A 24,915-nucleotide genomic window follows, 5' to 3' on the forward strand; every position below is an offset into this window, starting at 1 on the left:
GTAAGTTAAAAGTGGGGGGGGGGGCGGGAAAAAGAAGGTTTAAATTCTTCATTCTCCAATCTCATGTCTGTTACCCAGGACTTCATCACCTGGGATGAATGGAAGTTAGACTGTGTCTTATAACTGGCAAGTGTAGCTTTCTATTTTTGTTTGGTGTGTTAATATTAACTTGCAAGAGTATTTGGCAAACTCTTATTTGTATGTTGCTATAGCAAACTTGTATCTTGGAAGAGTTCTGGAAGTGCATGTAGCAGGAATACTTTTTACTTAATTTATGTCAGCAAATCTGTAGAGGGTGTTGTGTCTATAGACTTGTTTGTTCCCTTTATTTCAATTTATAAAGGCACATTCAGTCTTTGATATAATTTTCTATTTTGGGAAGAATATGTTCTGTTGAACTTTTTTTCCCTTCAGAATGCCATGACTTTGGAGTCATTGCCTGTTTTTATGTGATTAGTGTTTCACTAGATTTTGTCTAAATACGCTGAAATATTTAGACTGATAAAAATATTTTTAGGAAACATTGCTCCTTTCCAGTGTTCCTTGCTTGTGCTTGTTCCTGAACACTTCATCTTAAATTTTTTTCTGCCCTCATAACTCTGACTGGTTTATTAGTCCAAGAGCAGCTTCTGTAAGCTCACTTCAATTATCTTGGAGCAATATTCACCACTGCAGTTTTCTGGCTGTGGTGTTGTTTCTGTTCTTTCTTACTGCTTGTCTTTCGTATTTTTTTTAGAGCCTCCATTCCTGACATGTGATTAGAAAGCTGAACACCGGGGTAGGTGGGTGGGAATAAAGGCAGAGGCACAGTTTGTCTCAGCTGATTGATGGCAGTGTCTTTGGTCTGAAATATCTACCCTAGTTATTGCTGTGTCAGGTGAGTGAGCTTAGTCACACCAATGACTGCGCCTGCGGTTTGGAATTGCTGCTACTGGATGGTTCCTGGCAAGTCCTCTCTAGTGAGGTGTTGCTATGGGAAGGTCTCAAAACATTTTGAAATCCCTGCATGTTAAATGATATGGAAACACCTTAATGTGTTTTAAGGAAGCTAAAACTCTTCACAATGGGATTGAGCCCAGCAAGGTTCTGGTTTTGCTGCCATAAGCTTGTGCCAGCATGTTTGGAAGCCCACAGGACAGTGGGGGACAGGTTACAGTGAGAGCTGGGTGCTTATCACATGCAATCTTTGGGTATTTATCTATCTTCAGGATTTATTATGTTGAATTCGCTTCTACAAAGAAGGCAAAGAAGGAGTGTGAGGTTTCCATGCAATGTCCATTGGAAAGATGTGGACTCAGAATTGTGTCTCCTTCTTACTTGATACAGGGTGAGAAGCTTCTTAATGGCCTTCTGAAATACATGATCTTATTTGAAGGGGGGTAATTGCTTCTGTCAGGAGGTGTATGATCACATGGTGGAGTTTTCTGGTGGTTGTTATGGCTTTTCTTGTTGTGTTTTTGGTGTTTCCTCCCAACCCTCCCCAGCCTGTCAGCTCCATAGGCAGATTCTGAAAGTTTTCATTCTGACCTCTGCCCATGCTGGTGAACAGTCTGCAGAGGAATGTGTTCAGCAGCTGACACAGAACTCCACGGTCTGGGTTCTCAGCTGTTTACTCTGAGCAGAACAGTTTGTCTGTTGTGCCTGAGCTCGAACATGCGCAGCAATTCCTGAGCTCTGTTTAACTGCAGCTTAGAGCTCCTGCCTCAGCCTTCCCAAGTGCATCCTCCTGTGCGCTTGCTGGAAGGTAGAAAACACATTGAAATAGGTGTGTGGTGTGAAAGGTGTGCTGTAGCACTTGAGTATTTGAAGTCTCTCAGAACTGACTCTTTCAAGCGTGAGGCTTCTTCACAAGGCAGGTGCTGTGTAGAGATGACCCTGGATGTATTAACACTGGCATCCCTCCTATGTGGTTACTAAGAAAAGCAGTTTAAGCCAGCCTACTATGCAAAAACCTTAGAGTTTCAACACTTCTAATAAGTGAACAGGAGTTCTAGAAATTTCTAATTCTAAAGTGGAGAGGGAATGTTTGAGGGGAACAAGAAAAAGCCTGGTGCTGTAAAGATTGGTTTGTTCCTGTCTCTGCCAGGGTTATTGAAAACTGGGTGTCATAAACTGGGGTCAAAAGTGTGGGAAAGGTAATTGCCAGCAAGCTTAGCATCTTAATTATGGCCCATTTACCTGACAGGTAAGAGCTTTTCAAATTTTGCCTTTAGATTGCTGATGTCAAATGATAAATACCTTGTAAAGCTGTAATGAATGGAATGTTGTAACACCTCATTTTCTTCTGTCTTTTTTTAAACCTGTCTTTTAAATGTCTTTGCAGGGACCAGCTACATGTGTAGCATTTTCAAGAGATGGAGACTTATTTGCTTCTGGAGGTTCTGATGAACAGGTACCTGATTCATTCCTGAGTTACAATCCAGCTTCACATTTCTTTAAAAGCTGCTGCTTTTTGTCCTGTGTTGTCAATGGGGAAAGCAAAAGTGTACCCTTTATCCAGTTTGTCTGGATCATGCTGACACGACTTGCTGCTCTATTAACAACATCTCTGGAGGTCAAAACCAATCTTTTTGGTGGTAATGTAAGACATGTAGCCTTCCAAGAAATCCTTACTCAATATTCCAGCTGCAAACAGGCCCGTTGCATGAGCCTATGCTGCAAATATGTCCTGGTTTTAGCACAGTGTGAGTTACCCTGCTGAATACACACAGACTTCAGTGCAAAGTAGTGATCTGAGTAAGGATCATCAGTCTTCAAAGAGCTGTGTTGTACTGCTCTTAATCCCCAGGCTGGACCAGATGGCAATGCCCACCTTTAACAGCACCTTTGCTAGCTGTGAAGAGACAGATTCTATTTACTAAGAACATCACTTTTTTTCCCTGTTGCACAATGTAATGGCCATTCCATTGGTTAACCGTGCAACAGTGAAAGAAAAATGCTTTGATTTCATGCAAAACAGTGATTCAAATTTGTAAATGAAGAATAAATGCTCCTTCTGATAACCAGATGAGATTGGATAACTGGATTCTTGTGTGTCTTTCAGACCTCTGAAATTGTTGATTAGTTGCTCTAACATTTTTAGACTTGTAGAGTCACTGCTGAAGGGTTTACTCCATGGATTTCCTCTTGATATGTTGAAGTGGTTTATGTGTTAGAGGCCTCTTTTCTGAAATCAATACTGTGTTATGGAGAGCAGAGCCTATAAGTGGGATTTAAGTTTGGTGTCCAGCTGACAAACTAACTTAAGAACTCTAATGCTGGTCTTAGTACTAACTCTCCTTTCCCTCTGAATGAGTCTTGTGATAAAAGAGTGACTGGTTGGTTGGGATGTGGCTGATAAATGTCATAGTGATGAGTGTGGTATTTTAAAATTTTTGTGGCTTTAATGGTGTATTCTTCACGTTGCTTTGAAGTTCTCTTGGTCATTCCAGTTTAATGATGTTCTTGATGAAAAGAATGTTGAAAGAGGTCACTTACCCATTGACAACTCAGTTAAACTGTCTGTATTTATATATCATAAATGTCTGTCAGCATATTTCCAATCAACATCCTTAATTTAATCAATGGCGAAGCTCTTCTAGGGGAATTTTTTGTGTATTTGCTGATTTTTCTCTGAAGGCTTGAAAAAATATGACCTATAAGTAAACCTAGATGGGAAATTTTAATGGAGTTAACTTTCTTCTGCAGGTGATGGTGTGGAAGACTAACTTTGATGCTGATTATGGTGATGTAGTGAAACCCCAGAAATATGGCAGCAGTGTGGATGGGACCCATGGTACTGGGGTAGGTCAGCAACCAGTAATTGTGGAGAGTTACTCTTCAGTACACTTTGTGCAGCCTTAGAGTGTGTGACTCAAGTGGTTGAACTGTAGAATCAGCTTTCTGTGTTGTTTATTTGAGCTGCAAGACACCTGGTTTTTATCTAAACTTGTATTGTTTGTTTTTGTTTAACTGTACTTTCTTCATAGGGCAATTATATATAATGATCTTAAAAGGAAGATAAACTTAGTGCATGTATAGATGTGTCTTTTAGTTACAGCCCCTGTTCAGGAATGTGTGGTTCATAATGACATGAATGATAGTTCACAAAAAAAAACCAGATGTAAGCAACAACTGAAGTTGGCTTTGCTAGCTGATATGAATCCTTCAGGCTGCTGTCAGTCCTGAAAATAGAATTCACGATATCTTTTCACTGACAGTCAGCAAAGACAAAAAAAATTGCTGTGCGTAGGTGTCACACATGACAAATAGGTGACATATTGTACTGGAGCTTCTTTCCTAAATACCTGGAGACATTAGTTCATATCTGTTCCCTGAATCATGTGTTGAGACCTCTGAGTTCTGACTGTACCTGAGGATAAATCCAGCAACTGAGTAATTCAGTGATGTTGGCTGTTACAAAAGTGACCCTTTAAAGCTGCTGCCCGTACAAGCTGTAATTTTTGCATGTGGTGATGATTCATTTAAACGTCTTTATTTTGTCTTGTCAATCTTTGGATATTTTTGATACGTTTGGGGATACTTAGAGGAATCTGCTGTATGTTACTGCCATGGCTGGATTTTGGTTAATCTCATTCAGCATGAGCTGTAAGCTGAAAGGCTTTCTGGGAACCAGGGGTCTGAATAAGTGGCATTTCCCCAGCTGAAGGGCAAACTTCTAGCCAATGTCTGTTGCTCTTTGGCAGTGTCTTTGACCATATCAGTTTAGATCTTTACTGGGGTACTAAAGTTATCCCTCAAACACAGTGGTGTTTTTATTTAATATGCCTTCAGTCCATTGCTGGAGATATTGGAATAGCCATGGTATTTTGGGATGGACAGGATTTGAGTTTGTAGCTCTAAGCCTGATGCCCTACTATGTGAGTGCTGTGTAAAGAAAGCAAACAAAGTCTGAGGTTGGTTAGTGTGGGGTTAGTGGGAGAGCATGGGAGGAAGCAGTCACAGAAAGAAGGAGGTGAAAATGTTTATTGATCCTTGGCTAGTTTTGGCTAAATCTGACTTCTTCCTTTTCCTCCTCTCCTGTGTTCTAACTCTAAAGTTATGCAGGCTATGAAACTATCAGTCCAATGACCTCTTTGTTTATTAGCCTATTGAACTGGTCTAGCTTTGAACTCTATCTGCTTTAATTTAAAATATGGCATAGTGTAATACTGGGCTGAAATACAGCATGGATACATCCTTTCTGGGAGAAAAATAACACTTTTCGTTTGTAACATGCCAGTGAATGGCTTGAAAAATACAGACAAGGTATCTGCTAATGGGAAATGATGGTAAATTTACTCTCTCCTGTGCTGCTCGTATTGCTAGAACATATTATCCAGTAGTAATTTAAAGAAAGGAAGAAAAGGCTTGAGCTCTTCTAAAACTTAGATTTTCATTATAAAACCTCTTAAGATGTCCATTGAAGAGAGCTGCTGAACAAATCCCTTGAACAATGACTAACCACCCTGAACATGTGTCCCTCCAACACAAGTGTTCCCCTGTGGAAGAGGGTTTACGTGGCCGAACATCCAATAGATGCTGCTGGGGCCAGCTGTTTGTGTGCCACTAACAGGCAAATCTGCTTCATGTGCTGGTGGCTGACAAGGGTTTGCTCTAGTGATGCTCTGAGCCTGTAGGAAACGGGGCACTTGATATTCTGGGGTGTAATGTGTTTGGACCAGGTGCTGTGTATTTGCAGAGGGAGAAGTGAATCTGTGCTCAATCATGCAGCAGAAACATACTTTGGTTTGAGGTCCTAAATTACTTCAAAGGAGTTTTCTTGAACTGCCACTCAAATGCAAGCTTTGGCTTGGGCATGCAGCATGGGAACTGAAAAATATAGCTAGTACTATCTCCTTGGATTAAGGCAGTTAAAATTGCTAAAGTTAGGAGGGGAAGAATAAATGTCCTCTGAGAGTTTGTTTTGAATACTCTAGGTTAAGATTAAATTTAGAATTGATCTGAAATGTTCTTTGCTGTTAAAAAGAAACTGATATCTCTGAAAATGGCTTCATTTGCTATTTTAAGTATAACCTGAGCATGAAGATCTTGGCTCCATAGTAACTTACACACTCATGTCAGTCTCCTCTTTTAAGTGAATGTCATGTCTTGTGTCTTTTAGAAATATATCATACTGGGCTCTTTAAGGGTACCATCACTCCTACAACTCATTGCAAGACTTAAATTTCACTGTATTTTAATTTCTTTCTTGTGTTGAGCCAAGCACTTGCTTTTTTAATAGTGAATTCCTTATTTTGGTGTTTTTTGGGTAGGTGAGATAGTTATTTTCTGTCAAATTCAGACTTGAAGCTGCCACCTGCAGATCTTGATTTCATGCCAAGGTTACCTTTTCCTTCAATGGAAAGTGAACCTACTCCTTCTTTCTCTACTGCTGTGTTAGTGTGCCAGGATTCTGCCTATTGAATAATCCTGAGATTCTGCAGACATTTCAGGATGTAATTACATTTAAAATGTAAGCCATATGGGTTATTATTTAGTTTTGGTACCCCTAAAATACATGAACACTATTCTTGACACATCATGAATCATGAATCTTTTCACCCTTAAGTCAGTAAGAATATTTTTCCAAGGAGAGCTTATAATGCTGTGTAGCTGTATAATTTTTTATTTTTTTTTTTGTTAAGCATTGTGAAAGCACAGATCTTAATGAAAACAGTGACTGTAAAACCACTCAGTGCAGTATCTGGTTTCTCATGGGGAGAGGCTGACTAACATGCAAGAAAGAATAACTGAATACAGACATCAAAACTAGTTTGTCATCAAGTTGAATAGGAAGAAAAAACAATCCTAAATAAGCTGTGGGATAAGAGTCATGAAATATTGTCAAGGTTGGCGAGCTTGAAAACAAACTTACTCCAAACCAATTTTCACTTCCCTAGGAAGAGGGAGACTGGAGCCTTTAGAATATTCTGGTTTCTCAGGCAGTTGGTTTAAGTTCATTATGAATCAGGGTATTGGATGTGTTTGTAACAATGGACGTAAACTTCAAAGTTGCTCTGCCCATCTGCTGGTGTTTCCTGTAAATATAGGAGGCTTAGGAGATGCAGCTTGCTTTGAAAGTAGAACTGATGCATGCAAGGGTTCATGTAAATGTAAGAGAAGGACACCATGGGCAGAATTGCAGTCATGGCTGGTGTGGAGGCATGGTAAACCACTAAAGCTGTCAGAAGTGAATTCTAGGTATGTTAGTGTAGCTGTGAGACTGTAAATGTTAGATCAGAAGTAGTACCTCTGGAATAAATGCTCACTCTTAAATTATAAGCTAACAATTGTTGCTTTAAAGTGTTGCATAATCAATCACCTTGAAACCCAAAGTTCAGGGCAAACACTCCTGGTGTGTGCAGTGGGAAGCTGGTGGGAAGAATGGAAATCTTGCAGTCCTGTGCCTTGATCCTGTGAGTGTGCTTGCTTTGATCTAGAAGCTAAAGGGTAAATTCATGCTTTATTCTGCAATATTGAGTAGTGAGGACCTAAGGGAAAGTCAGAATGAGAAGAATGGATTTCTCAGGTGATTTCAGAAATATAGGTTCTTAGGCTTATCTGGGGTCAGTAACTGTAAGCATTTGGGTCTGTCTGGGTGAAGAGTTGTGTCGGATCAGGTCAGAGGGCGGCGTGTTCACTGTTCTGATAAGTTATGAAAACATTCAACATATGATTTATTTTTTTTCCAGAGAGGGCCGATAATGTGTTTTATTTTGGGGATTTGGTGGTGGGCTTTTTTTTTTTTTAAAGTACAAGGAGAGCTTTGCATGTCTGGTTGCAGCTGACATGAGTGTGCAAGAACACTTGTTTCATTATGGGACAGATTTGCTGCTGTTGTTACTAATTCCAGGAAGGCTGTGTATGGTCAAGTGTCACAGCAGATGCTGAATGGTTGATGTCACAGGGACAGTTAGAAAGTGCTTGGGTGTTTATCTAAGCTTGTTTATCTGAATACTGAAAATGGTGAATAAAAGCATTGTAGTGTAAGCTATGTGTGTAGACAGGTTTTCTATGAAATATTATGGAAAATAGGAAATATACATTCATATAGAGATTTTTTTGCTCAGGTTTAAACATAAACCTTCTGGAGGCATGTTGTAACTCTGTGCAAAATGTTACTTTGCAAAGGAGGAGGCTTATGAGGAGATTTTAGCCTCAGCCTCTGTATATAATTTTCTAACAAAAGGTACCTTAAAACTTACTCATGCTGAGCTGCCTCAGACACACTCAGAAAGAGGTAATCCCTTGGTAGGGCAATTTGGGAGATATGGGCAGAAGTGAGAACTATCCTCTGACTTTCTCTTGCCAAAACGTCTTTCTGCTCTTCTGAAATTCAGGAGCACAGATACCTTAAAATATCCTTAGTTCTTATGAAGTTAAATGTCACTCAGTTGTGGAGGTACCAAGTCTCTAGGCATAGCTGACCTTCACAAAGGAAAGCTTGGTAAGAGCATCATTTCAGCAGGAAGGACTTTCAAACAAGTAGCCTGGGATTCTTCAAATGCCTCTTTCAGCTAAGATAGATATTTAAACTCTTTTGACGCTGCTGTGTTTTGAGCTTTCTCCGGGTCTTGGATTGTGCTTATTTCTTCACTGGTAAATTATTCAAAATAGTCCTGTTGGATAGGATTGGAGGCAAATTCCAGAAAACGTGATCTGATCATAAAGATATCTGAAGTCCATAACTGAGTGTCCAGAGCTGACTCCACCTCTCTCCTTTGCTGGTTGGGTGTTTGGTGACCTCGGGTGCCTCCAGTGCTCAGACCATGGTCTCATGCTGACTGCAGCAGTTCATCCTGTCAGCTTGTCCTTGTGTAAACAGATTCCTTCTGAATTACTCATAGGCCAGATGTGCCTCTTTTTTTGACCTTTTGGCTTCTAAATTGGTAACTGTATCTAATTTTGGCATTTGTTAATACTTTTGAATCCTGTTGTACCTTTTTTTTTTTAACTTGCTGTGAAATTCCTTCCTGGGAATTGGTTTCATTGCATAGAGCTGCAGCTCTTTGTGATGGGATGTGAATGGGGGTTTTTGTTTGCACCTTCCCCACCCCCTTTGCTTATTTAATTTTAAGCATTGGAAGGGAGGGATCCTATGTTTGGAGCAGGGATCCAAACTTCAGTCTACGGCAAAGATGTGGTCTGCTTAATTTTTATTTTTCTTGATCTACTATCACCTTACTTTTCTGAGGATTCCCACTCCAGGTAGCTTTAATCTGGTGCACAATTGTCTTCCTCCTGGAATAGGTAGGTAGATTGTTTAATTAAAAGAACAACAGTGTGATGAATACTCAAGATGTTTCCACTGTTCTCTATCCTACTTGGCTGTCCAAGCAGAAACTTTGTAGGGATTTGCTGTGATTGATCACAGGAGCTCTTCCCTACATTCTTCCCATGCAGGGTGGTTGCAGGTGGTTACCCATAGCTGCCTCTCCTTTTATTAAAGGAAATCCACTTATGTAAGCCTGTTCAGAGATGTGACCTTGTAATTGTTTTGTGAGGGAACAGGTCTTAAAGAGGAACAGAGAAAAAGAGATTGAGAGCAGCCCTGAAGAAAAAGAGGATGTTGGTTGACAAGAAGCGACTCAGCGATGTGCGCTTGTAGCCCAGAAAGCCAAATGTGTCTTGGGCTGCAGCCAAAGCCCCATGGGCAGCAGGCTGAGGGAGCCAATCCTGCCCCACTGCGGGGCTCAGGTGAGACCCCACCTGCAGTGCTGCCTTCACCTCTGGGGCCCCAGTGTGAGAAAAATGTGTACCTGTTGGCATGGGCCCAGAGGAGACCATGAGGAGCATCAGAGGGCTGGAGCACCTCTGCCATGGAGACAGGCTGAAAGAGTTGGGATTGTTTAGCCTGGAGAAGACTCCAGGGAGACCTTAGAGCCCCTTCTGGTACCTAAGGGACTACAGGAAGAGCTGGAGAGGGCACTGAGTGAGAGGATGAGTATCTTGGTGAAGAACATGGGAAAGAGGAAAAGGCAGCACCCTCAGCTTGGCTTTCCAAGGGGCCTGAATGACTGCAGCAACCTGCAACAGCTTTGCCTGGTAGTGGATGGAGCAGCTGTGCTGCTACAACTGTTTTCCCCTGTGCTCTGGTTTGACAAGATTTCTTCCAGAAATAAGAGGATCAGCTTTTAATTTCTGTCATCTTACAGTGAATAGATTTGTTCTTAGACTCTGGAACAATAAGGCAAGTCCTGACAAGTCATTATTGGTCAGAATAAAAATTGCCTTTTAAGTTCAGCATCTCAGGCTAATTAATGTAAATTCTCCCACTTAGGTTGCTGCTGTATGTGGCTTGTTTTAATGCTTGAGTCATAATTCAAAGAAATGAGATGGAGGCAAGATTTTTAAGTTTTTTTTTTCAAGCTGCAGTTCTGTGCCAGCTTGCAGATGGATGAAGTTAGCTTAAGCTTTAAAAGTTTCTAAGATCTCAGACTTTTCTGCTAAAATTCAAACTTCTAGCAAGAGTAAGAAGTGTGTGTGTTGCAGTGTGCCCGTGTCTGCATTTACATATACACGGCATGCGTTTTTATACATGTATATAAATAACAAAATAGGTATGCTCATGATTTGTATGTTACACAGTGTGTATATACCTAATTCAGTTGAAAAAGGCATATTATTCTGATGAAGGGAATGATCTAGAAGCTCATTCAGGAGTTCTCCCACTTCAGGAGACCACTGTGAGTCTTACCTTGGAGGCTGATGTTTTTGGTGTAAAAGAACCCGTAGCCGGACAACCCAGGCTAATAATAAAAATTTTTTTCAATGTTTGTCTGCCTTTTCTTGAGATTTTTTCTCCAAAAATCAGGACCAGAAAGAAGTAGTTCGATTCTTGGTGACATTTCTTACAAGAGGTTTTCATTCTTACATTTTTGTTCCTATTGTGGCTTGTTCCCACACAAAATTGTTCCTTTGAAATTTTTTTTTTTCTCCAGGAGCAGTGTTGGACAGTTGAGCATCACCTATGCAACAAAGCTTAATTATTCCATACTGAATTACAGAAGATCTCTTCCTATTTCCTTAGGAAAAAATTTTGTTAGGAAACTCTAGGACTGATAGGAGGGGAAAATTGGTTGAGGGAGATAAAATGCCTAAGCAAAGCAGGAAATAGAAATCTAAAATGTTGAAGCCTTAGCTTTTCCTTCTCAAGAAATACAAACTTGCTTTATTTTTTTTATTTTATTTTTATTATTTTATATTTTTTTTAACAACTGGTAGTCATTACGTTTTATCTGTCACTGGGCTTTCAATGTCTGGCATTACTATTCTCATTTCACTCTTCACAAAAATACCATTTGTGCCTTTGGAAATGCAATAGGTACCAAACTCCCATTTGTCTTCAATGTTACCTTGAAGCTGATGGTACTACTGTCTGTCCTGATTTGAAAATGACACTTAGAGACTATAGGGGTAAGTAAACTGCACCAATAGACAGTGAACCACAGAGCAAGGTCACTGAAATGTAGGAAGGAAACAGCTTTTCCCTTCTGCTGAGGACCTGCTCTTGGCTGGAGATTGCCAGACAGGGTCACTTGTGGAGATAGGATGCTGGTATTTCTGCAGGCAAATCTGAATTTCAGTCCAAGTGCAGCCTTCTCTGTATGGACAGGCTGGTTTGTACATTTTTGAGTACCTTAGCTGGCCACTAGCTCTTCCCCTGTTTCTGTCCTTCCGGGCATTTTGGTCAGCAGAGCTGGATGCTCTGATGCTGTTTCATTTAAAATACATGAGCCTGCTTCATCTGCCTCCTTCTGCCAGTGCTTCACTTAGGCTTTGGCACAGGAGTGCCTTGGGATTTAAATGGGTTTGAGATGTCCCTATTAACTCTTATTTCTTCCTGAGTTTATCAGGCGCTTACAATTTATTTGCCTATGTTGTAACATGGCTGTTACAGTAGAGGTCCCAAATTTTAGTGGTTTTTTTTTTAGTAACACCAATAGGGAGGAGGGTTCTGCGTAAATAGTTGCATCAAACCCAACATACTGTTTGTCTGAAGCAAAAATCAAAGGTAGGTAATGTTCTTTTCACCTCCCTTCTGTTTCCTTTCTCTCCCTTCCAAATTCCCTGCATTATTGCAACTTGAATTCTGACGTAAGAGTATAGCATGGATGAATGATCATATAAAATGTTTCACAAAGCTAATTCAACTTATCCTCTAAATTGAGTTGTTACCCTTTGCTGGTCTGGACAGTAGATGTGGAGTAATGCAAATCTTGATTGCTCCAGAAATTTCAGTGCTGCCTTGAAGAGGGGATGCCTTTCCAGGCCAGAGAAGTGTGCCTGTGCTCATTCAATGATACTTTGTGTGCAGCTGAGAGAACTGAGGTTACTTCTCAGCTGTTCATGAGCCCTCCTATCTAGCATGGTGTATTCCATCTGACCTTCCTGTGGAGCTTACCTTGAAGCTGATGTGCTTCCACTGGATGTCACTGTTGCTCTTCAGGAACACATTTAAAGTATTTTACCTGTGGTGAAAATGACTCCTCAAAATAGACTTTTAAAGGTGTTTCTCTTTTCTTTGGATGAGTAGAATTGGGGTCCAGATGAAGTACATACACCACCTTAGAGGGTTTTCTGCTGCTCTGTTTCTAGGGGATTTTTTTCAGCTAAGATAATGAATTTGATTGTACTAGGGAATTTTAATACATTGAAGGTCTGTGTTGAACACATTGGATGTATGTGTTGTTTAAGCGGTGTGCTGTCTTTCTAGATATTTGAAAATTAATTCTTGGCAACATCATACTGTTTTAAAAAAAACCAAAAAACTACCAAAACACAAAATCCCCAAAAGAGTAAATACTCTGTGTTAATTAATTGAAAGGGACTTAAAGGTAGAGCCAAACCTACCCCCTTCACACCACTCAATTCTTCCCTTCCAGTGGAGAGAGATGAGGAAAAGGGAAAAGAAATATTTCCTCTGGGCTTCATTGTAAGAATCCTACATTTTATTAGTAGGTTTAAAACTGAAGTAGGTGGTTATTGTATCAATATGTCTTCTAAGGATCAGAAGGACACCATTTAAGAAGCAAAATGGTATTTTTCAGTTGCCTCATGCAGTTTGCTACATGTGTTGTTTAGCTCATACCTGCCCCCCCAACCCCTGTAATTGCTGGCCAGGATGCTGTTTAGCCAGAACAATTTTCATAAGAGGCTCAGTAAGAGACCTCTGGAATGAAGGCTGATTAATTTTCCCCTTCCCCCAAGTGGTTGCCTTGTGCTGTCTTTAAGTGGTTGCTATAAATAAATCACTTTTGTTTTCCCTTTGTCACTGAGAGCTGTATTGTATTCTGAAACTGCTCATCTCTTCTTCCTTTAATGTTCAGCTGCTTCTTGCTCTACTCCCAGTGTTTAATATGCAGATGTTGTAATAAGATATTTAATGGCAAAGACTTTTGTTTGGTTGTACCAAATAAATTGCACCCTTGAACTCTGACTGAAATGAACTAAACTTCTGCAGCAGTGCCATAGTTTCTGGTCCCCAGGATTCAGCTGGCACTTTGCCCACAGGTGAATCAGATGGGAACACAGGTGTCTCTGCCTGTAGTCGTGATGGTCATTGGTACTGAGACTGACACAATTTTGAATTTTTGCAATGATTTTCTAAAATCTGTTAGAATTTAAATTCCTAATGGCTGGCTCAGATGATATAAAATGTCATTAGAAGGGTTCCTGGAGTCTGTCTAAGGCTTCTTAGGTTTCTAAGGGTTTTTTGGTTCATTCTTGGGAACAGCAGCTGATTTAGTCTGCATTTACGAAATTTGAAAATGTTCCAGTCTGGAGGCAGTTTGGTTCCTCCTCAGCTGGGTGCATACTTCCTAGAACCGAATAGTCAAAGACCTTTGTCAGTTGGAAGCCTCCTTTTTGGAAGACACTGCTGTGACCCACTGTCACAGTGTTTATTTGCTGGCTGCTGTGTCCCTGGTTCAGACAGAGAGCTCAGAACCTCATTGCTGAAGGCTGTAGCTTGTGGGATATTTTGATGATGGGCAGTAAGGAGCCTTTCAAGCAGCTGTGGTGTTTGAAATGGGACAGTATGCCATGTTGTCATGTTCTTGGTTTCAAATGTTCTTGGGGCTGTTGCCTTCAGGAGCCCCATGGCCTTATAATGGAGGTGGCTTTTTGTGGGGGTGGTACGTAGCCTGTGAGGTGAGCAGCAGAATGTGGCATCTGACAGCTCTGGTTTCAACTTGACATGATGAGGGACCACCTGACCCCTAAAGCATCAATGTAAGAAGGTATCTGCAGTACTGCCTTTGCCAGACTCTTAAACTTTGTGAACTGTAGCAAAGAGAATATAGACTCAGAGTTCAACCCTGAAGCTTTTTATGAAAAGCTGTCTGACATACGCTATAAAGATAGATGGAGAAAATCTGTTGGTACAGTCATTTTTCTCCTCTGTGAGTCAGCTTGTTCTAATGGGTTTTGAAGAGGATAGCTCATCATCATTTGGGGTTTTTAAGTGCAGGTTGTATGTAGTGTTAGCTCACTAAAATTTCTGCTGTGCCTTGATTGACTGGCCTGAAGTTACATCATCAGCATAAGCTAGTTAGCTTTAAAATAGAAAGAAAATGTTTTTTGATGCTAGTTACCCATTGAAAAGCAGTGGTTTGTGGTTTTTGTTTGTTTTCACTTTTTTTTAAGCAGCAAATAGCAGGTTTTTAAGACTGGATTGATCTCATCTCTGCAAGAATACATTTTAGTTGATTAAATCAATGCATTGGTGAGCAGTGTGTGGCTCTCAGGCTTCCTGCATTACAGGAGTAGCTGGAGTGTGGCTCCCATATCGAGGCAGTGCTTTGTGACCTGGAGTGTGGGCTGTGTTGGCCAGGGGCCTGTAGATAATCCAAATTATTCAAGCAGGTGGGAGGAAGGAAATTAGCAGAGGCTGGTGTGGCTGGTACCACCTGATACCACTGCTGCATCCCAGGCCTGTGGTGGAGCACAGGGATCCCTGTGGAGCAGCTGTCATTTAAACCTTCCCCTTCTCTCCTGCTCCTTAGGCAGAACTGGCCATGTGAGGCTGGGCTATAGGAGGATGGTTTGGTGGGCAGGGGCTGGAAGAATGGTCAGCTCCTACTAGCAATTGGTGGCCAGCAGCAAGGCAGTCTCTTGTCAAAGCTGCTACTGCTGCAGCCTCTTGCATCTTTTTCTCTTGCTCACCCCCTCTAGTCTCCACCTTCCCTAGGTACTCACACTGCTGCTTCTTGTACTACTTATTGCATATTCTGCCTGTGTCTTGAGCTGGATCTCAGCCTTGGAAGCCTTTCTGTGGCCTCAGTCAGTGGCTCCCAGCAGCACAAGGGTTTTTAAAATAGATAAATTTTTTGTATGCATGTATGTATCCTCGTCATGTACTGAACAGTTTGGTGGTTAAAGTTATGTGAGCTGGTCTTGTTTCAGTTTATTTGCACATCTGCACACATCTGGCATCAAACACAGAGAGGAGCAGGTAAGTCAGTACTGTGCTGGTGAGAAATGCATTCCTGCTGTTGCATAGGAGAGAGGAGACAGAGGCAAATCTTCATTTCTACTTAGAAAAAGTACATGTGGAAGTACTTTTGGAGACTATTTTCAATCTGTCAGAATTCCTTGCTGCTTTGCTGATTTGTAAACTTTGTGTGAGTAATAAGTGCATGGGATGGAGCTGCACCAGGCATTGGGCCATGGAGAAGTGCGTTTTGAGAGCTGTGATCTTGGCTTTCAGTTCAAATTTTGTCCATTAGTGTAAATTGAGAAACTGAAGTCTGCAGTTGCTTAACCAGTTGGCTACCTCCTTTAGTTAAACTTCTCTGAACTGCTTCTACTGGCAATAAGGCAGATAAACAATGCAAATGGTGTTTGTTCTACAAGAAAGATACCATTTTGAAAGAAAAGGAAGGAAGAATAGATTCTTTAGTAGAGATCTATTTGTGTTTTTCAAACTTAATTTATTCTGAATGAAATATTCAAGCTTGCGTAACTAAAACAGTTGAAACTTCAAAGTAAACTTGTTCGTAATCTCGTTGAGGAAGAAAACCAGTTCAAGAGATAAACAAAATTAAAATTACTAAATCAAAACAGTTCCAGTGCATATTGGGACATCTTGCTTCTGCTGAACTTAACTATGGTACAATGTCTTTGCCTTATTTCAAATTCCAAACATGGAGAGAGGCTTTAACTTTACTGTTGGAGTGAAATAATCAGACTCCTCTGGGTAGCTTACTTAATTCCTGTCATTGGGATGTAGTGCTTCCCTAAGTAGCTCCAGTAAGTCTTCACTTACCTGTAGTCTGTGCCTGTGTACCACAAGAACACACCAAAGTTCTTTGCACATAGAAAAGCTTGAACCTTGCAGGACTGCTGCAAGATTTTTATCTTAAGGTTTGCCTTTCCTGGTGGTGGTTTAAAAACAAACAAAAGCACACACAAAAACTCCCCAGAAAACAACAAAACCACCCTCCACCTGGAGCAGGCAGACAAGTCAGCAGAAGCTTTTCCTTTTCCAGCTGTGGCAAGAACAATTCCTTTCCTCCTTTGCTGTTTGAATAGCATAGACTGTCCCAGCATAAACTGTCCTTTACTGTTTACCCTCCGTGGAACAGAAATCCCTGTGCAGTTTGCATTGCAATAGCAGATTATGTCTGTTTGTTTTTCTTGCAGTCAGAAATGGATTGTAGCATTCATCATAAGAAAACAAAAACTCGAGATTCTTGTAGGACCCATGAGCAGCAAGAGGAGGAGACCAGTCTTGCAAATACCTTGGAGCATATTATGGGACAGCTGGATGTTCTGACTCAGGTATGATTTGCTTTTTAATTTGTTGTTGACAAAGGTAGCTGTGACTGGAAGAATTGGAAATATTTTGCAATAGTTTCATAGAACAATAATATAGCTAGTTCAAAACTTCTGCTTTTTAGTAGTGTTTTGATAAGTCTTTCATCATTTGCTTCTTATCTCTATCAGTTCTCTTGCACTGACTTCCACCTTAGGCCCTGCTCTTCCCCAGTTTCTTTATGCTGCAGCGCGGCAGATGCTGCTGGAGCCAGCTCTGATAGACTGTGCTGTTAGCCAGGGTTTATCCAAGGTGATGCCTAGAGGAGGGGTTGGCAGAACAACTGTGTTTTGGTGAATAATCTCTGTCTCTCTTCCCTCCTCCGTTATACCACAGCCTATAGGTGAACTCTGTTCAGATCCTGCTCCTTCCCCCCACCCAGCATTCACCTACACAGTCCAATTTCTGCAGAATCCTCCTCCCATCAACAAGTCTGGGCCCTTCTGTGCTTCATTGCTGGAACATGCTTTTCACCCACAGCTACAAACAACTAATCCCTTGCTAAAACATTAACAAACAGTTCTTTCTTGGAGTCACTAAGCAATGCTTGAACAGAACCAGCCATGAATGGTGATCATCACAGAATGTGTTTACTTCATAAGAATTTGGGAATAGAAGTGTTTTTTGATTAACTAAATAACTGCTCATTGTGGAGAAATACTGTTTCTGGTTGTCTGGACCTGAATTTCATTGTGGTTTTTTGAGGTATGTGAGAAGCAGGGAGAAAGCATGGAACTGTAAACATTGGAGATCTCCTGTAGCTGAGACCATGGTGGTAGGATGGAAAAATGGAGGGTTTTTCTGTGAGTTTAAGCATTGTTTCTAAGGAAGAACAAGTAGGTCTTAAACACTTGGCACTGAACATACTGATTAGTAGTCTGAGTTAGCTCTCTGCTCTTGAGAGAGTTAACTTGTCAAGCTACTTGTCAAAGAGTGTAAGATGATGGGTTGGAGGGCCCATCAGGAGATTGAAAACTGATTTAGAGATTAAAAAACATGCCACAACTACAGGCAGTCTAAAATAGTGTAGGATGAAACCCAAAAGGTATTTAAGTTCACTTGGCAGAAATGCAAAAAAGCACTTTTGCTGTGATCTTTAAAACACTGAGCACTGGAGGAGGGGAGGGAAATCTTGTGTGACACTGGGCCCTCATACTTGTGATTAAAAGCAACCCGGTGTATACACAAAATATTTTAATACTATTTTTATGTCTCCCTAGTAAGCTTGGAATGTGATTGTTATCTTTCATTACATAAATCACATCCACATTTCTGATGATGGATGTGTAATGGCTCCTTTTCAACTTCATAGGTGTTTAGAGAAGGCAAATATTGCAGTAAACAGTACGTGTGGGATTTAACCTAAATATAAGCAATGCAAATATCTCTGTTGAAGATATTGTGTAACCGTAGAAAATTCTAAATGTTGTTTTAAACCTAGCAGAAAGAGAAATTGAGATCAGTGGGGGAGGAATAAATTAGTACGTTATAGGATAAAATTGGAAATAGCCCTGAAATAGTAAAAAACCAAAAAGCTACCTCGAGTAACTGTGTTCTTCAACCTTTTACCTTTCTTGTAGCATTTTTACCATCTTTGAGGTACTTCATTTCCCATTGGTTCTACTCTGGGTATGCTGTATTAACACCATTTTAATGCTTTTGTACAGATGTCCCTGACATGCCGTTCTCATGCCAAGGTTTTGGTATTTAGCAGCGACACAAACCGACACCAAACAAACTTTATCAAATGAGCCTGGAAGAATTCCTCATTCCTGGACTAAGGCAGAAGGCATCTCAGAGAAGAGGGATGTGGGCAGGTAGCAAGGCAGGTGTGGAGGGTGTTGATTTCCGTGTCTGAACTTTGGCTTTTCCAACTTTGGCTGTTGGGAGAAGGGAATACAGCTCTGGAATGCGGCTCCAGCAGAGCCACTGTTACCCCTCTTCCATGCAATGGCTGCGCTCTTGTAGGAGCTGTGGTGTGTGGAGATCCAAGGGAACTAGAAGTGCCTGGTGCTGTGGGGTTGGTTGTTGTTCCAAGGCATTTCTGCCAAAGCACAAATGGATGCTGCTCTCTGCAGGCAGCAGATTCAAACCAATGTGTGTGTGTGTGTGTGTATCAGCTTTGGGCCTGCTGACTTCCCTTTGTGAAAGGAGGACACCACTGCTTCTTCAAAAAGCGTAGCGTCATACATAACACTTAACAGGTGTCATTATTTTCTGTTCTTGGAGAAGGGCTGAAGATGCTTCTAGTGCTCTGTTGAAATCATAATTCCCGAGTATTGTGTGTTTAAAGAGAATTCTAAGGGCATAAGCAGGGCCATCCAGCTGAAGGGAAAAAACATATGACATTTCCAGAAACCCTCTATTGATATATCCATCCATGGGCTTTTCAGGAATTTAATCTGTTAGCTCCACAGGAGCTTGGATTAATTTCTGATGTGGTATCTTGAGTTCCTGGGTTCATTGTTCTTATTGTAGATGAAACACTGTGTTACCATCATGTAAAGTACCGGTGGGGGAAGGTTAAAGTTGTGATAAACTACTTTGGGAAATTATGCAGATCTAAGCCAAATTTATTTTCCTAATATTTTTTCTGTAGCTGTCATTTCAAGGTTTAAACCTGGTATCATGTAGAAGTGGGAAGGAGAGAAAATACTTCCAATTTCTGCTGAAAGAGGTGATAGTGAGACATCAGCTGTAGGCTGTCATCTCTTGCCAGCACACAGCTTTGTTCTGAGCTGCACACTTGAAGCTGCATCACCAGTGATTAGTACCTTCCTTCTGCTGGCAGTAGATTTCCAGATGAAATGAGGTGTCATGTGCTTGAATTCAGTGAGATTGTTTTTATTCAATTCAGAGGTCTCTTCCAGCCAGTCACCAATCACTGAGGCTGTGGAGGTGTTGTGCCCCACACAGGAGGATACAGCAGAGCAGACTTGCTCCTTCAGCTGGGCACTTCAGTTCTTACCAGAGAGAGATGGATTAAAAGAATCCAGTGGCTGTTGTGTATCACAACTAGCAGTAATCACAAGAGTGAATAGAAGCTTGGCTAAGCTTCCTTCTTGTGTTGTTGATATGATTCAATTCTTTAAAGTTTTGGCAACTTTCTTTCAACTGGTCTTTGATTCAATGAAACCTTTTTTTCCCTCCTCTGCTCCAAAGCTCTGTCAGGATATCTTTTACTTGTAAGAAAGTGGTCTAATGTGAGCTGACAGGATCTTCATATTTTTCCTAAAAGCAGTTTGTGTTTGGCCTTACATGGGTCTTTTTCAGAAGAGTAGCATATGCTTAATAATTCTGCTGCCTTGAAGAGTGAAGTTGAGACCTGGGCATAAGCCAGTTGTTCCCAGTAGTTTTGGATTACTTAGCTACCCTAGTTCCCCTCTGTAGGAAAATAAGCAATTCACATCTGGCAAAGGAATGAGGGAGATGAGAGTAATAAATGTACAATACTGATGCTTTGCTCCTCCCTTTCCTGCAGCTTATTCTCTTGTCAGTGTCTCAGTGTTTAAAAGTCCTCTACTGGCATTTCAGAGACGTGAAAAGGATGAAAATGCGAACTGTTTATGAATTTATTCGTTTTTACTGAAGAATGGATCTCAGTATCTCAGTGCCTATATGAAGAGCTGCGGTGAATATTGAAGTTTAAGGGGAAAACAAGGTGATTTTCTCTCCTGGGTAGCCAGGCACAGAAAGGTGTTTTGGCTGAAACAAAAATGTAGCAGATATCAAAGATTTGCTTGGTTCAGGTGCATTTCTTGTGTTTACAGCTGAGCTGCTCTTCTGAAAAGATCATCTGTGAGTAGCTGTCTTGGCTGCAGTGGAAAACTTGTATTTGCAGTGGTCATCTTGGGTTTAATGTACTCTCATCCTCACTCAAACACCTCCAGCTGCTGTGTTTGCTCTGTCTCTGGGCAGCAGGCACTGAGGCAAAAGCTGCTGGCTTTATGTGGGAAGGAAGATGTCTTCTGCAAATGAAGAGTTCAGGATCAGGTTAGCATAAAAATTCATAAATAGCTGTGATAATCCACCCACAGGAAATGGCTTTGTATGCTTCCCAAACTAATCTTGCATTGAAGCTGGGAGAAAACAACACAGTGAAATGGAGAGGACTTGATAAATCTGTAAAATAACCCAAAGCCTGAATTGAAGGACAATCTAGCTCATGTGAGATTAAAGGATTATTTCACTCCAGAAAACATTGCAGGCAGAAAAAGAATTTTTGTAAATTATTTTTTTAGCATAAAAAAAACTTGGACACAAGTGAGTTGCTTTTTTAATTAAAGCTGAAAATGTTTGTGTGTCCAGTGCTTAGTAATAAAAACGAGTAAAATCCAATTTTTATTCCTTTTTTGAGATGCAGTCTCAAGCCTGTGTTGGTGAGGGATGAATGTGGCCTCTCTTTTGAGAGGTACTGAATGTAAATTAAGCAACTGGTTTAGTAAAATATATGCTTTTATGACTTCAAGTAGTTACAAGTCAAGAAAAAATACTTGGCAGTGGCAGGGGGATCATGTCCCAAGTGCTTCTACCTTTGCTGTGCACAAGTATCTTGGTTTCTGTGTTGCTCTCAAGACCTGAAGACCGATGGACCAAATATGGGAGAAAAACTGCAAGTAATTTTTATTCCAAGAGAAATTGTTTGAAATCTGAAACACTAATAAAAAAGATCTCATCTGAAAATCTGTGGAGTGTCAGATGAGTTTGGTTTTTAAGTCTGAATTTAAAGGACATAGAGGCTATTTCTTGTGAGTCAGACACATCTCTTAGAGATTCAGTAGCTTTGATCTCTCACTCAAATTAAGTACCCTGGTTGTTGCCAGTCCTCTGTGTCATTGAACAGTGCTACTTTCCCCCCCACTCCCCATGAAATTTACTTCCAAAATATTTGATGCAAATACATTTTTCTCCTAAGATTGCTTAAATTAAATGCACTCTGAGGGATATTGCTGTGTTAGCAGGACACTGTGTGAAGGCTGGCTCTCCAGAAGTGCTGATCCTCTCCCTGGATGCTCACAGGACCTTCACCTTCCATTTTCCTTCAATGGGAAGGAATACTAAACAACTCCCACAATTTGTTTTCACAAGCAGACTTTGAAGATTAATATAAATTGTTATTCAGCTATTGGATACCAGCAGCTGAGTTCATTTAGGTGAGTGATTTGCATCCTCTCAGAGGCAGGGGATGGATATGGGAAGGCTTTGAAGTCTTTGTGGTTGGGGAAGACCTCTGGTCATTTGGGGTTCTAACCTCTATATTGTGCAGTTGCTGTCATGGTGCATGTTTGGGCATTTTGTTGTAGCTCATCCTGATTGGCTGTGTCTTTGGTGAACCTGGGAGTCTCCTGACTCCTTTTGCTGTGCTGGCCCAGCCCCAGGGGTCTGGGAGCTCTGCACCAAGGAAGCTGCACAGAAACCATCAGCCATTCTCTTCTAGAAACATGCAGGATCTAAGTGCCATCAGTTTAGCTTTGGCTGATCAACTGTCAAGACTAAGGCAACAGCAACATGTGATGAAACATTTCTGGTCAGAGGGCTGTAAATGGAAAGACTCATTTGTGAAGGACTTATGTCCCTTGTGTCTCTACCCTATGTGGATGAAATTGGCAGAGCCTGTGGCTTGTCTTGGTAGCTAGAATTGATTTAATACAAAGGACAACCTTTTCTGTGCCCCAGGGTCCCTTTGGTCACTGTAATACTGGTACTGATCATGCTGCTTGCTCTGGCAAATACTGGATGGTACTAGAATTTTTGGGTATGCTTGTGTGGTTTTCTGCCTGCAAAAAGCACAGTGGTCACTTGTTGCTGTATTGAGTACCACAGGACTTTGTGCATTACACCAAAGTTGCTCCTATAATTTAGTGAAAGGGTTGGTAAACTGTAATCCAGGTAATTCTGGAGAAAGTGAGGTGTGCTGGGAGGTGGAAGGAGAGATGGAAACTGAGAATGATAGAATGCTTTGGTTGGAAGGGACCATCTAGTTCCAACTCTGCTGCCAGGTCAGGTTCCTCACAGCCCTATCCAGCCTGGCCTTGGACACTTCCAGGGATGGGACAGCCACAGCTTCTCTGGACAACCTGGGCCAGGGCCTCACCACCCTCATTTTAATAATAAGGGAAGAGTAGCTGAGCAGTACTGATTTTGAGTTTTCTAACTAACCATTTCCTTCTTGTAGTGCTTTGGGCTGCTAAACAGAAAAAAGTTACTTATTTTTCAAGTGTCCTCAGTAGCCTGAGGATGATGTTTGGATGGTGTATGAAGAGTGCTGGTGGGACTATAAACTCTCATGCCCTGCAGTAGAGAACAGACAAAGAGGTTGTTTAGCAACACAACTTGAGCAGATCTCTAGGTAGGCATCCTGATGAGGCCAGGCTGCTGCTGGCATTTGTCCTTCTGCAGGCATAGTCATGTATTCCTAATCCATGTGACCCCAGGGTGAGCCTTGGATGGATGTTCAAAACCTTGGTTGAGGGGTCTGTGGAACTTCCTGTACTGAGCTGTACAGCAGCTCTGACCAAGATGTTCCTGTCCAGCCACACGGGAGCTGTGTGTGTTGTAGGAGCAATAAAAGTTGTGGAATTTGAAGCATGTTTACAAAGTAAACCAAAGAAAATTCATGGTGTTGATTTGGAGAATGGGATAGTGCTGAGTCTTCACTAACTCAGCCTGGTGTAAAATATTCTATGCAAATAGGCTTTGTGAGAATTCACCTTAGAGTTTGCTTTCAAAACCGTTGAGATGGTGAGGAGCTACAGACCTGATTTAAAATGTTTGGGGTAGCACATCTTGTTTTAGTCTGAGCACATGAGGAGCTATCATTTCTGTTAGAAATAACCCCACATTTTATTTTAAACCAAAATCCACTTTGAGGTTAAGGCTTTGACCAATGGAGTAAGGCTGGTCCTGGCAGGAATTTGTTTGCTACATGAAGTGTTAATTGCTGCGAAAGCTTCATGCCTTGTTCTACTGTGAGATGAGACTTATCTCCTCAGTCTGAACTGCCAGCTCTTGCTGAGAATGCTTCAGAGCTTGCAGACATGTGTAGCTGGCTTGGATGCCATCTCAAAGCTGTTAAATTACCATTTGCACACGAGGAGAGCAGCCCAGCTCTTTTGGTAAGAGCAGGGATCTGCTCTGGGGGTCCAAGTGCAGCTGCTGAGGTGGAGGGGCACTGGCAGCATGTTGGGGCAAAACCCACTATGAGAGGAGGAGAAGCTGTTCTTGCCAAACAGGTTCATGCTTGAACTCCTGCTGCATAAGTTCTCCCATGAGCCTTTCAGTCTTGCAGCTGCAGTTTGGAGTTGTAAACTGTGATTAGTGGCGGGAATGAAGTTTTTTTTTTCCTCCTGTAAAAGGTAGGTAGGTGCAAACCCTTCCCGTGGTAATTTGTTTCACTCATTGCATTAGTTTAGAGACAGGGCTCCCAAGCTTAATTTACTGGGATGCCCTTGGATGCTAAGGCAGCATTTTTATGGTGCAGTTCACTTGTAGTTCTTGGCTGTGTTTGTGAATAAAGTGGACTCTGAAATTGCTAATTTTAGGGAAAATCACAAGAAGCTACAGCAGGGTGTCTTTTAGTACACACCTGAATTGGCCATGCTTTTTACAGAGGGCAGAGCTCTTTAACCTGCAGCTCCAGGTCAAACATGACAAGTCTCATTCTGTAAATCCATGGGCCATCTGTAGTCTTTAGTGGACCTCTTAAAAACCATCAATCCCTAAGTTCTTCCTTGTACCCACACAGTGGAGTGGAGAAACTGTGGGTACAGAAACTTACCAACTTCTTAATTTCTTGTGTGTTTGTTGTGGGTGGGTTTTTTTTATAAATTGAGAAGAAAATGCTGTCTTCATAAGTTAACATGTCAGGGATGAAGAATCTGAAGAGGCAGAAGTAATGTTTTTTCTTTGAGCTGTTTGGTATGTTAGTGCTCTGCTAAATCTTTTAGTATATGCTTAGAAAAAACAGTGGAGCAAACTTTTGAGGATCTTTTTAAATAAAGCTAGAAAACTACTTCTGCTTCCTTTGAGATCAATGGAGAGAGGGATTTTCTGCTATGAAGAAATAGGAATAGAAGTGCAAGTGTCCTATTTTTCCTGCACAGAGCAAAGAATACATC

General features: G+C 41.2%; 1 protein-coding gene across 13 annotated transcripts in view; it reads left to right on the forward strand.

Annotated features, from left to right (window-relative positions):
* Positions 1-24,915, forward strand: part of POC1A (POC1 centriolar protein A) — a 94,585-nt gene that overhangs the window by 20,911 nt on the left and 48,759 nt on the right. For 10 of the 13 annotated variants that reach the window (XR_015274803.1, XR_015274802.1, XR_015274804.1 and 7 more), the window contains 3 exons: positions 2,324-2,392; positions 3,688-3,783; positions 16,627-16,764. Coding sequence is in view for 7 of the 13 variants with exons in the window: in XM_086845346.1 (XP_086701472.1) it covers positions 2,324-2,392; positions 3,688-3,783; positions 16,627-16,764 (303 nt within the window). In the remaining 6 variants the exon portion in view is untranslated. Of the gene's footprint in view, positions 1-2,323; positions 2,393-3,687; positions 3,784-16,626; positions 21,952-24,915 lie in introns of all 13 variants that reach the window. The other 3 variants (XR_015274807.1, XR_015274806.1, XR_015274805.1) reach the window with 3 other exon arrangements.

Source organism: Cyanistes caeruleus, chromosome 11, assembly GCF_971803275.1.
Source record: "Cyanistes caeruleus chromosome 11, bCyaCae1.hap1.1, whole genome shotgun sequence".
Taxonomy (NCBI): domain Eukaryota; kingdom Metazoa; phylum Chordata; class Aves; order Passeriformes; family Paridae; genus Cyanistes; species Cyanistes caeruleus.